The sequence below is a fragment of the Nilaparvata lugens genome, chromosome 1, assembly GCF_014356525.2.
Source record: "Nilaparvata lugens isolate BPH chromosome 1, ASM1435652v1, whole genome shotgun sequence".
Taxonomy (NCBI): Eukaryota; Metazoa; Arthropoda; class Insecta; order Hemiptera; family Delphacidae; genus Nilaparvata; species Nilaparvata lugens.
In genome coordinates this window covers 20,495,194-20,508,148 of record NC_052504.1, presented here as the reverse complement: position 1 = coordinate 20,508,148, position 12,955 = coordinate 20,495,194, and the positions used below count along the sequence as shown (strand labels likewise).

The following is a 12,955-nucleotide window of genomic DNA, read 5'->3' as shown; positions in this document are numbered from 1 at the left end:
TTCAATTATATTCATTGAGACTCCTATCAAAGTTCCTTGATGAATAATGATTCATTGAATCCTACTATTGAAAGATCATTTTGCAAGATCCATTAGTGGACTAGACATACTGCAACCTACTGTTGAATAACAGTTAAAAAAATCTGTTAAACACATCTGGGATCATTTTTTGTCTAACATGAACGCCAAGCAAGCAGTTGCTATAAAGCTCTAATCTCCAACATTCTGTCTGTTGCCGAAGCTCTGAATTCCGGAGCTCGAAGCACCAAGGTTGGAACTTGACTGAATTCTGTTTGGTGCTGAATTACACAGCCACATTAACAACAAAGCTAAATTATTCAATATGCATGCATGATAGCAAATTATTTCTGGTTATAACATTTTAGTGAGCTATCGATGATATACTGCTATTGCAGCTGGATGCTCACTTTGACTAGCTCTCTGGCATTGTCGAATATTTTGTGATGATTATGTGATCGATCCAGTTCATTGATTCCAGTGGAATCACCAGCGTACTGAAATCCACGTATCAAGACGGACTCCGCAATAGATCAATATGTGAAAACGCTAATTTACCCACTAAATAATAATGAGCATCGCTGAAACTGTAATAATGTGTATAATTAGCGCAACCACGGAGCCCGGTCTGGATCCTGTTGCGTTGATGTAGGGTTTGGCAAATTACGGTTAGGTAGGCAACTTCGAGTGAACCGAATGATTTTAGGGAGCGCTTGAATCAGATCAACTCCAGTACTCAGGAAATTACCATTATTTACTGCATTTGTACCGGTTCGGCAAGTAACATCTATTGATGAATCTGATACATGTCCATTTTCATAATTTAGAGTCATTTGATAACCATTTTAGAAACTCAACTAAGAATGATTGATCTTGATTGGAAAATCATAATTTTTTGAGACAAAACTAACTTTCATTGGAAAAAATCTGTTTATGAATCCATGACTTATTAATGTTACCCTTATACCCTTTGAAGGTGATAAATTACTGTTATATGGCCTTTAATCGCAATAATTAATATTAATTCTTCCAATAATTACGTTTACGATGCTCAAATACGAGCTTAGTTTCAAAAAAGTGTAGTTCAACCTAGTCATAGGCCTATTTTTATGCATCGCTTTTACGAGCATTTCCTATAGACCTAATATAGCATTAACGCCTAAAACATTATTCAAACTAGCATAAATGTTCTCTCGTCAGGCTCTCTTTCTCAAGTCATTTTTGATTAGATATTGTGCAAACTGTGCAAACTGATGCCTACGTAATGTAAAAATAGATAAGTAATAACTAATAAATTCACTATAAAATCAGCATTATCATCATTTCAAAGATTACGTTTTGATCACTTCAAAGATAACCTGTTCCGGTACCCATCCCTTTCTCGGCCTCCCCATATCCCTTTTTGCTTTTAGGTTTGTAAATTGCGTTTCAAGAAGCTTCCGGAAGGCATCCTATTTGAATGCTGACACCAGTTTCTTTTTTTGTGTAAATGTTTTGTAATTCTACATCAATTTTGTTCCAGTGCATTCCAGTTAGATTATGTTATGTTTGAAGGGAGCAGATTCAAGGATCTAAAGGTTCAAAGAACCCCACATGTCAACCGGAGCTTATTGTGTTCCCAAGTACGTTAGTTAGGCAAACCAATACCTGTGTCCTTTAAATGTTCCAGGATAGCATTCCAGTTAAGAACAACACTACATATTGTTATTTGAGTTGATGGTTATAATGACAGCGTGAATCATTATTATGGTTTGTTATTCCTAGTTATTTGAATGTGACACAGTTAGAGTGAGGGAGTGGGAATCGTCGCTGCGATGTTTCTTGCGTTGTCAACTCGATTAGCGGCATTATAAAAAAACAGCGGCGTTTGGCAGATAATAAAAGTGCTCCCATGGTGAATATAACAAAAATCTATATCTCTGCAGGGAGCAGTAATAGATCGTCTATCACACTTGATACTGTATGGCCCCAAGATAATGTGCACAATAATTTTGGAACGGATTCTCAGTGAGTACAGAGTGAGAATTTGTACAGCTTTTCTACTAAAGGTTTGTTGAGCTTTAGTACTATTTACTGTTGGTAGTTCACCACTTGTATGTGCTTCGTTTGAATAGAAGGCAACAATTTGAATCAGATACTCTCATCCATAATATTGGAAATAATTATTAAAATCAATTACTATTAAATGAATCCAGTGTCATGATGTTCCTCCCTTATAATTCGTGACCTGATTATTTCTTCAATTTATCTGGATAGGGACATGGGAAAATATTTATTGATGATTTCCCACTATACTTAACTCTTCACGAGTATCAATATTAAATTTATTGATAATTTCCTACTATACTTAACTCTTCACGAGTCTGTTGTGAGGTTTTAACATTTTCTTCTTCTCTAAGTACCGTTTCCATTGCGTAGGTTGGCAATGCTTACCTTGTTCACAGCCGCTCTAAATAAGTTATTTGTTGTGCAATTAAACGCTTCCCTCAGGATTCTCAACCAAGACATTCTTCCACGTCCCACCGAGCGCCTACCATCTTTTTTACCTTGGATTATGAGGTGCAAAATCATGTACTTGGATTCTCTCATAATGTGCCCAAGGTGATTGAGGATTATTGAAGCTGTATGTAACAATATCTTCCTGTGTAACATCTGATAAATATATGAACAAGATAAGACAGAACAAGCTATCAATAGATTGAAAGCTTCAAAACATAATCCATAATCAGTGTAACGTATCAAAATCTGATGGGTAAAAAAAATCCCTATTTGAAAGAAATTTATAGGTCTGAAATGGAATAATATTTAAAACGTTATCACCAAATGCGATAACGTTTTAAAAGATTAGATAATATCAGGTATCATGGCTAAATTTAGAACAGCCGAATAGAAATAGAAGTTATTTGCTACTTATATAATATTATATAAAGTATTGAAAATTTGAGGTTAGGCTTAAAATATCTATTGATCGGCGACATAATAATCGATCGAGTCGCATAACGTGAAATCTAGCCAGACACCTTGGCAGAAATTTATTGCAACTAAAAGGTATGCAACTAGAGGAACTAAAAAAGCACATGGCTAATTGTTATAAAGTGAGAAACAACCTATAAACATTATAAAAATGTATTGCATGAAAAAAATGTACTTAAACCCCAAAATAAAAATAAATTAATGTATTAAGGAAGTAGGAGTGCGCCTATAATATATAGGCGCATGTATACTGTAACAAATTTGCATGAACCAATCAAATGGTAGTAATCGATGGGCGGCAATAGTGAGCCGATTCAAATGTATTTATATATATTACTAAAAATGATAAGATTTTGTAAATGTTTAATGTTCAATTTATGTATTGGAGATGGCCCGAGGACAGATAAAATATCAGATATGTGATATAAGTAATAATTTAATAGATTGGCACGAACTATTTGAACCTTTAAATGGCGTAGTAGCAAATTATTCAAATTTATGTAAATTTGCAAGTCGGAAATGAAAATTGTGAAAAGAAAAGTAGAACTTGCCCACTTGCCTGCCTGACAATACCATGGAATGTCACCAAAATTTGTAGAGCACAATACCCTTTATTGTACATTTTAAAGACTTAAATTTTTAATCTAATTATTAATTTTCTATAAGACTTTGTGATGCTGTTTTAAAGCAAAAGTCATCCAAATATTTATTTAATCCCTTGGAAGAGACGACTTCGGCCACCAACAATCCAGGACTAGCAGGAATTTCGGATCGCCGCCAGCAACTTATAAAAATTCAGCACGTGAGTGAAAAAATAATTGAAATAAAATTAGAGCGCCCTCAGTGCTTCGAGTGAAATAAAAATAAAAGCTAGCTCGTCGGAAAGGTTTTAAATATTAAGAAATTAATACAAAAACTTGCGCAAGTCTTAAAAGGGTATAAGAAATACTTTATTGAATAAGAATGAGTCAATTTATATATTAAAAGTACACCACTTAAAAGAATATTAAGTTCTAAACTTGTAATACTAACGTTCACCCAATCATTGATTTTATAATACAATTTGTAATAGTATAATGTAGCTCTGGTTCTTTGGATAAATTGATTTATCTAATTCCATCAGGTGCCGAATCTTACACCCTGAGAAATATATTTATTATTGAGAAATGTACTGGAAATCATAGAAAGTAATATATTTATAATCATTGATTTATCAATTTATCATTCTCTGATTTGGGAAACAATATATAAAGTGGGATTACCTAAATCGACAAGCAACAGCAAGTCGATATCAAAGCTGCATGCAAATAAATGCATATTATCAATGAATTGAAAAGCACATGGTAAAGTTTCGTGCTATAGAACTGAAAAATAGTGTACTGATCTGGGATATTTTATCTTGATTTTGTTCTTGTTTTTTTGTATATTTTGTTGCTCTATATATTTCTATATTGATCTGATTTTAAAATTATTCATTCAATATATGTATCAAATTTTTTACGGTGTACCATTCATTTTACTCCCCAATACCATAGAGTACAAATCTCATATATATTTGTTAATTATCAGTATTGAATTATTGCGAGAACTACCGAATGAGCCTATAAAGAATTTAGCGAAATTGTATCCTAGAAGACCACGACCAGATTTTATAGTATTTAATTCTCATGCTCTACCGACTGAAGCCAAGCCGAGGCAAATCGTTATTCATTAAAAAATAACGTCAGATCAGTTATGTAGTTCTCAGAGATTAGTCGGAAGAATGATTTGTTGATTACTTAAAGAATAAACATTCACCATGCAAACTGCGTTGTTGAGAAGAATTTGATATTATTCAATATGGCAACATGAATAATATCCATCATCAGATGAGAGTAGTGAGGATTGAAGGATAAGTGAAACTGAAACTTATCACTGCAGACTTGGATTGGATGGAATTGGTTTAGGTCTTAGGCTCGTATTTGAAAACAATATTGCGTTTTCGGTAGGCTCTGAACAACCGGGACCTGAATTTGGTGTTACTGATGGCTGTTTTTCATTGTCATTTTTTATTGTTATTGAATTGTATTTTATTGTATGTCATGCTGTGATGATTGTTGATAAAGGTTGATATTTCTAAAGTGATTGTACTACTGCTGAAGCGGTCACTTGTTCGAAAGGGGTAGCCATTGGCTGTCACTTTATAGAGTCACTGTATTCCTTTGACTAACTACAACCAGAGACAAGCGAATATCCGAAATAGGCAACCGGCGTGTGCGTAACCGAACTTACCTCGATTAGTATTCTTTCCTCTCTGCTTCAACCCAATCACTCTGTTACTACTTGTATCTTGTTTTTGAGGTCCTACGATTCCTCAAGCGGTCACCAGTTCCAAGGAAAATCGGAAAATTCATAATCACTCATCTAGCATGGTTCGCTCTATGCCTTCGGTTAAATTCACTTCAATCACTCTGTTCCTTGGAACATGTTTGAATAGTTTGATGTCATGCCATAGTTAGATTATGATACTATGATAAAGTAATAGACTATAATCTCAGCCACCTTCAATGATGATTATAGATAGCTATGCTATGATGCTATAGCAGAGTTGTAGACTATTCTATTACAGATTAACAGACCATGATACTAGAGCTACGACAGAATTATTGTTAAATTGGATTGTATTTTTGGTGGTGCTCTCACCTGTATCGACAGTGACGTCGAACAATTTGGCGACTAGGTAACGGTTATCGGGAGGCCCCCGTGCCAGGAAGAGACTGCAGCGGTCGGCGTGCGTGAGGAGGCCCACGTTGACGAGGATCTTGTGGCAGAGCACGTCGATGTCCAGCTCATTGGACACGTCGCGGATCAGCTCCATGAACAGCTCGCCTTCGTCCAGAAGTCCCAGCTGTCTCCTCCATTCTCCACTCACTCGTGGCCTACTGACATACCAAATCGAGTTCAATTAACATCTAGTTGGATGTCTCCACTGCTCCAACATATACAATTATGTTGCATGTGTGATTGATAGAATAAATAAATTCGAATAATTTGTGGGTTGATCGTTAGTTAGGCAAAATATGTCGAACAATCAATTATAATTGACAGTAGACTGGACTAGAGATGGAATTTTCAACTTATTCCAATTTTGTTGCATGTTTGATTGATGGAATAAATAAATTCGAATGATTTGTGAGTTTAACGTTGCAGACAGTTTAAGCAGAATATGTCAAACATATTATAATAGACAGTATAAACTGAACTGGAGATCAAACACACAGATAATAAAACAATTACAGTATTATCTCCATTACATAGTCAAACATAAAGATAGAAAGTCAAAGTATTCTGTCATTCTCTAGTAGCCCTTATCAAGAAAATTAATATTATTGTTTGTATTATTGATTGTATTATAAGTTTTCTTATCAACCAAGTATCTTACATAATCGAAGAACTATCCTATAGTGTATTTAACTAGATTAGGTATGGAGTAGAGTTAACAAACAATTATGATGATTTGGTTTTGAAGAAATTATCATCCGGGAGTTGTCTGCTGATTTACGTGCTCAAATTTGTGTTGATCTCAAGCTTGGATTTCAATACTTCATTTAGACAAAACCCGAATTAAAAATTGTAACTTGACAATAATTCAATTCAATTTATTCCATCTCAAAATACAATTCCAATCAAAACATTATGTATATCATATTTTGAATCCCGCTAGCTATTAGCTATTCAGCTAATAGTTGTGAATCAAGTCCTATTTCTGCTGACAAGTCTATCAACCGAAACAACTTCCCACTCCCTAGTTTTCTTTGGTTGAATACACTATAGTGGATGCTGAAACCAATGACTTGTGCGTGAAATCACACTAACAGATACGCAAATCATTTCCATGGATGCTTTTCACTTGAGTATGAATAATAAGCTGAGAATAGAATCATGAGCTTGGTGGGATTCGAACCCACGACACTTCCGGCTGCAGAAGAAGACTAAGAAAGAAGAAGAAGAAGAAGAAGAAGAAGAGGAAGAAGAAGAAGAAGAAGAAGAAGAAGAAGAAGAAGAAGAAGAAGATGATGATGATGATGATGATGATGATGATGATGATGGTGATGATGATGATGATGATGATGGTGATGATGATGATGTGATGATGATGATGTGATGATGATGATGATGATGATGATGATGATGATGATGATGATGATGATGATGATGATGATGAGGAAAAAGGTGGAAAGAAATCAATAGGTCTAATTGTGTTCGTCTATAATTCAATCTAATCATAGAATATCAAAAAAATTATTGCTTACAGACACATTCGTCTCTCTAAAGTCTTTCTGGTAGCTTGAGCATTGATAAATTTGCACTATAAAGCATCTTCACTCGCTAAAGTGCCGTTAATCACTCGCTTCTTCAGCTCCTTCTATTTTTCACTCTATCGCTGAGGATTATCATAGATAAGAAGAACGAACGTTTTGCTTTCTTGCTCCCTTCTTCATCACTCTTTCCTCCAAGAAAAGCTCTCTGTTCATTATTAGTGGCACTGCCCGCTTGCCATTCCCAGCGTCCCAGACATACATTCCTTTGTAGCACCATGTACATAACAATGCCAGCCAGCTTTCCAAGAAAAACTTCATCATGCTTCCCTTTTTCTTCGCTCATTTCCATCTTTGGTACGGTATGCCCCACATCACAACAACATCTTATCTTCATTGCGAAATTCTCAATGAATTCACTTCCCAGCTTTGTTTTTCTCATTCGTTTGACTATGAAACTCAAATGCAAGAGCTACTAAACAGCTGAAGTATGCCAAATTAATACATATTTATATTATTGAAAGATAAGATTGATCTCACTTAAACTAGAAGATAGTTTAGAATAGTTTATCAACCATGAATTATTGAGCAAACATCCATTACCTTCAACATAACTCATTTTTCGAGCATATATTTACTACCTCCAACACTATTAACTTTTCATCTATTATCAAAAATTTGAATAAACATAACAGATGGATTAAAGTTGAAATCGATATAAAGTTATTCACAAAGAATAAGCTCAGTTTGCAGTTCGGATGATATCATCTGGAGTAGTAGTATATATTTATTTATTTGTAGATACATCAATCACAAATCATATAAATATGATTGAGACGGAACAACAGGCTTGGCCCAGAACTATTCCATTCCCGAATTTCGATAATATCCATAAAAGGAGGTTATGTTTGTACTTCAAAAAGTTCAAGTGGAACTTCCAATATTAGGCTAGTATTATTCAAATCAATAAAATATCAATGCAACAATAATTGTTATCATTGATCAGTTCATATATTTTATATGCTATTAATTCATATCTACAATCCATCTCCATTATATCTGTGATAACTATTTATTAGACGTATTTATTTCCAATCTATCAAGTAATTTAATCTACAATACTACTTGTAATTCAATGAGCTCATTCCCCACTCCCACCCAGACTGTGTTTTTGTAAAGAACATTTACTCAATTCATTTTTATTCCTGTGGATGTATGATTTTCTTCGTTAATAGGAATGTATTTGATTTGATTTGAGACGATAATTTACGTATTAGAATATCAATATTCAAATGCATTCGTCTGATACATATCAAGCATACAGACCCGATAACACAAATTGTATAGAAAGGCTTCAAACAGCAATAACCTTGAAATTGCATTGGAGTAGGCCTGACAACTAAATCCTAAACAAGAGAGGGATGAGAATTGAAGCCATATTAGTCGATGTTCGTTCCATCTAACATTGCAACTGCCTCAAAGGAATCGATAACTTTAGTACAAAGGCATCCAACTCGAAACCAGGATAGAAACAGACAGACATATTGGGATATTCAAATGGCGAATGCCCATCGGCAACTGATACTAAGATATTTAGTACACCGATTACTCTTGGTCAGGGGTTATGGTGCCCATTAGTCAAAGCCGTTAGCCACGACGCTATCGTGTTGCAAATTCCCCCTTCTTTCCCCCTCGATCCTCTGTTGCCCATCTTGCCAATTTAGCCCGGCTATTAAATAACGGTTCAACATTAATCGCCGCTCGAATCCATCTTATCCAATGGCTCCTAAATTTAATGTCAATAAAAATAAAATTTACACGTACCTCTCACTCTTCAAACCTCGACGGAATCGTTTACTAATATTGATTTCAATATAAAGTTTCTACCAATATTACACCATAGCTCAATGCGCGTTAGTAGAATCTAGGTTGAATAAAAAAGTTTTGAGATATCATTAATGGGAGTTGGGTATTGATTTGCAGTTAAGTTTGATGAGAGACTTCTCCAGTTGGAAAACTCCAGACATTTCGAGTGTGAGAGATGAAAATCAGTTTCGGATTGATTCACTCGGGTGAGAGCGAAAAACAGTAAAAAAACAAATACTCAACAAAAGACTTGAATTGGGAAAATAAAACCTCACAAAATAATTTATTTAGTTAATATATGAATTCCAACAATCATAGTAACGGTAGATCAAATATTGATTGACCGTTCAAAGTAGTAATACTTAATACTTGTTTTCATCGTAAAAATGTTTTGTTATTCACACACATTAAGTACTTAATTTCAATTTTCAAAATCAATACATGATTACTGCACCCGATCATTCATTGGAGAATGTAAATTATTCAATGAGAGAGATATCCTTGTCAAATTTTCATTAGATTGTATTGATTTTGTATTTTTATTTATTTTTTGTTGAGTTGGATAAAATTATTTACAATATCTAAGGTGAATATCACTATAGTGATGTTAACTCTCTATCACACCCTATTTTCCCTATTATCATTTCCATTGTAACAATTAAACCTGTTCAATCGTGATTGTTGTGAGACACTCACCTGTTGGGAGACTTGGCTCGTTTGATGGGCGAGGAAGCAAGCCACAGCTGGAACAATTCGGAGGTGACCGAGCTGCGTTTGCCGCGGGGCTCGTCGAAGGTTGACGGTGCCAGCGAGTTGGTGGAGTCGGCGCGGAAAGGGGAGTCACCGCCTCCGGGGGCGGTCGCTGCCAGGGAGGCTCGCCGTGGGCTGTCGAGGAGGCGGCGGATGAGCTGTGGTGAGGCCTTTTCACGCAGCCAGCGCTGCACCAGCTCCGGGTGTCGCTCGAGGTCCGCCCACAGCCCCGCTGCCTCGTCCGCGTCCTCTTCCTCTGACATCCCAGCTACTGCAACATAAGGCACATTCCTGCATTCCAACTGTCACTCAACACTGCTATCTAACATCTCTTAAACAACTCTTAAATCAAATTCAAATTTATTCTATTGAGCCGAAAACAATACACATACGGGCCAAGTCAAAACATCAAAATAACAATGTACTATAAAGTTGAGCAAATAACTATGGTAGGAAAAGCAACATTTTAGTCACATAACAGTCACACAGAAGTCAATATCATATTATATCTCTGTAATTCGAAATTTGGGAAAGAAACAGCTCCAGGTTTGCCTTTTTTTCTACCAAGGAGTTCAATGACGTGTAAGATCTGTACAAATAATAAGGAATAATAATAAAATTGATAATAATATTCATTTACACACTCGAAAATGGCATTATTGGCCGTAACCGGCCAATGTTTCTTTTGAAATCATAAGGTACTGGTGATTCTATTTAAAGAAACTAATAAGAATTCTCAGTAAATCCAAAGGTTTATTGGGATACTCCTATGGCCATGATAGCATAAAGTCTGTATATAAATGGATGCTATTTTAATTGATAATAGGTTTATTTCATTAGAATAAATAGTTGGTAATTTGATATTTGAAATTGTATAGTAATTCGATGATTGAAAATAGATAATGATTAATCTCAACAACATATTATAAATTTAAGCAAAATTAAAAAGCTATGACATCTGAAGAAGTTATTGTGAATCAAGGTCTCTTATTCTGCAGCTATCCTGAACAGATCCAAACTCTTTAATTATTGAGAAACAATGAGTCTGTTGAGGCGCTGAGAAACAGCGAATGTATCAATTACAGTTTTGACTACATTATCCTCAAGGATTATGTGGTCACACCTGAATGACTGAGAATATTTTATAAGTTATCACATTTTTGATTTTTGTTCAACTACCGGTACATGTAGTAATCTTTTAGTAACAATTATATGTCAGCATTTTGAAAGACTATCCAACGCTTAAAATCATATAGCTTTTTCATAATCTCAAAACACTTTAGTTATGGAGTCATTAGATATTAGTCATTTAGTTATTATATCGAAATCCTCAGTAGCCTCTTGAACTGCTTCTATGATGCCTTAGATCTTCCCTTGCATCCTTATTGATCTGTGGAGTAAGATTAATCTTATTTTCTGTCCCTGAGGATGACTCTAGTGATTGCAGTAGGCTTTGCTTTCTGATGGCGGACTATGAACTGGCTTTACACCCATCACATTTGCACAGTTCACGATTGAATAACCTATTCATCCTTGCTTTAGTAAAAGTTTACCATCCTTGAAAAGTCTACTCAATCTGATCAAAATTTGTAAAATAATTTTGTCAATGGTCTTACAGAACGTCTGAATAGGAACATGAAAAGTTGCTTGAAGTCCGCTTTGAAAACTTCCTCGATGCCTTTCTGTAGGTTTTTGTGATATGCTGACAAGCATGGAAGTTAACATCGATGTCCCTTTCCCATTGATTATAGGATAATTATTAATCTCTCAATAAAATCAAATTTGTTCCATGTCAAGCCTAATGTTGTTAATACTGATCCTGGATTTAATTTTGTCACGTAAGCGAGCATATGTGGTACTTTTGTTTGGAGGCTGGTCACTTTGAAGTCAACTCTCCAAACATTGATTTTTGTGCTCTAAGTCTCAAATTCATTTGGTTCAAACCCTCAAATTGTGAGTATAACATTCAAACAGTATATAATATGGCAACATTCAAACAGTCAAAACATAAAACAGTCGAAACATCGAACATTATAACCCTAATGTCAATTCAAATACTCACTTTGTCATTCATGACATTCACTCATGCTTTATTTTTCAACATCTTTTTTGTGAATGTGCGCCATGGAATTGAGTCGTGTTGATTAGTTGATTCATCACAGATTGGAACTATTTTTTGTTATTGTGTTAGCAATGATCTATGGGAATACACCTTTTAAAAATTTGGATATTGCCATGATCATCAGTCATATAATTTTTTTCGTTTATTCTTGTCAACATTTTATAGTTGATTTTGAGGAGTAAAAGTTGGTAGTTGATGCATTCAAAATTGGTGATGGTGCGTTCAATTACTAAACCCCTCCTACCGTGCATGATTTATCTTTACTTTCATGTTCTTGAGGTAGAGGTATAGAGGTTCAAGTTGAAGCTCATATATGAGAGTACTTCATTGAAATACGGCCTTACTTACTTGGTGATATTTCAGCACAACAAGTAGGGGAAAGAGACTAATAATAAGGGTTCAAGGGCTCTGAAGCAATTTCGTCCAAGAAAATCCAATAAAGAACTCCATCCTCTTGTTTGCGTAGCTACACTGTGTGTATCCAGAGCCACAATGGGCGAGTAATAAAGCACTGCTAGCTGCCGGATCGAACAATATTTTCACATCATCACTTATTCCATAAATGGCAAATTGTTTTTTCTTTCAAAACCATACTTAGAATCTATGATTATTGAATACCTTTGGGAGCTATCTCAGGAATTCCTAGGACAGGAAAATATCATCTGAATTGATGTGGAGCGGGTGGAAAAAATTCTTCATCAACAGATCAAGGGAAATATAAAATTATTTGGAATGAATTTTTTCAATATTCACACATAGTGATAGTTGAGGCTTGATACATGGAAATAGTGGAAAAGAGATGAAATTGATCGAGTAAATAATTTCCGGGTAGAATTACTAAATAGTTCATAAATAGTGCATTAAGTTTTCGGTTCAAAATTTTCCAGTTTTATTCAAAACCAGATTTTTTGATAATTGTTTCTAACTC

General features: G+C 34.9%; 1 protein-coding gene across 3 annotated transcripts in view; it reads right to left on the bottom strand.

Annotated features, from left to right (window-relative positions):
* The window catches only part of LOC111048284 (cGMP-specific 3',5'-cyclic phosphodiesterase), a 77,683-nt gene that overhangs the window by 34,639 nt on the left and 30,089 nt on the right, over positions 1–12,955 (bottom strand). For 2 of the 3 annotated variants that reach the window (XM_039421618.1, XM_039421622.1), the window contains 2 exons: positions 9,852–10,176; positions 5,674–5,912 (listed from right to left, as the gene is read on the bottom strand). In XM_039421618.1, coding sequence (XP_039277552.1) covers positions 5,674–5,912; positions 9,852–10,168 — 556 coding nt within the window. In that variant the 5' untranslated portion in view covers positions 10,169–10,176. The remainder of the gene's footprint in view (positions 1–5,673; positions 5,913–9,851; positions 10,177–12,955) is intronic. The other variant, XM_039421631.1, reaches the window with a different exon arrangement.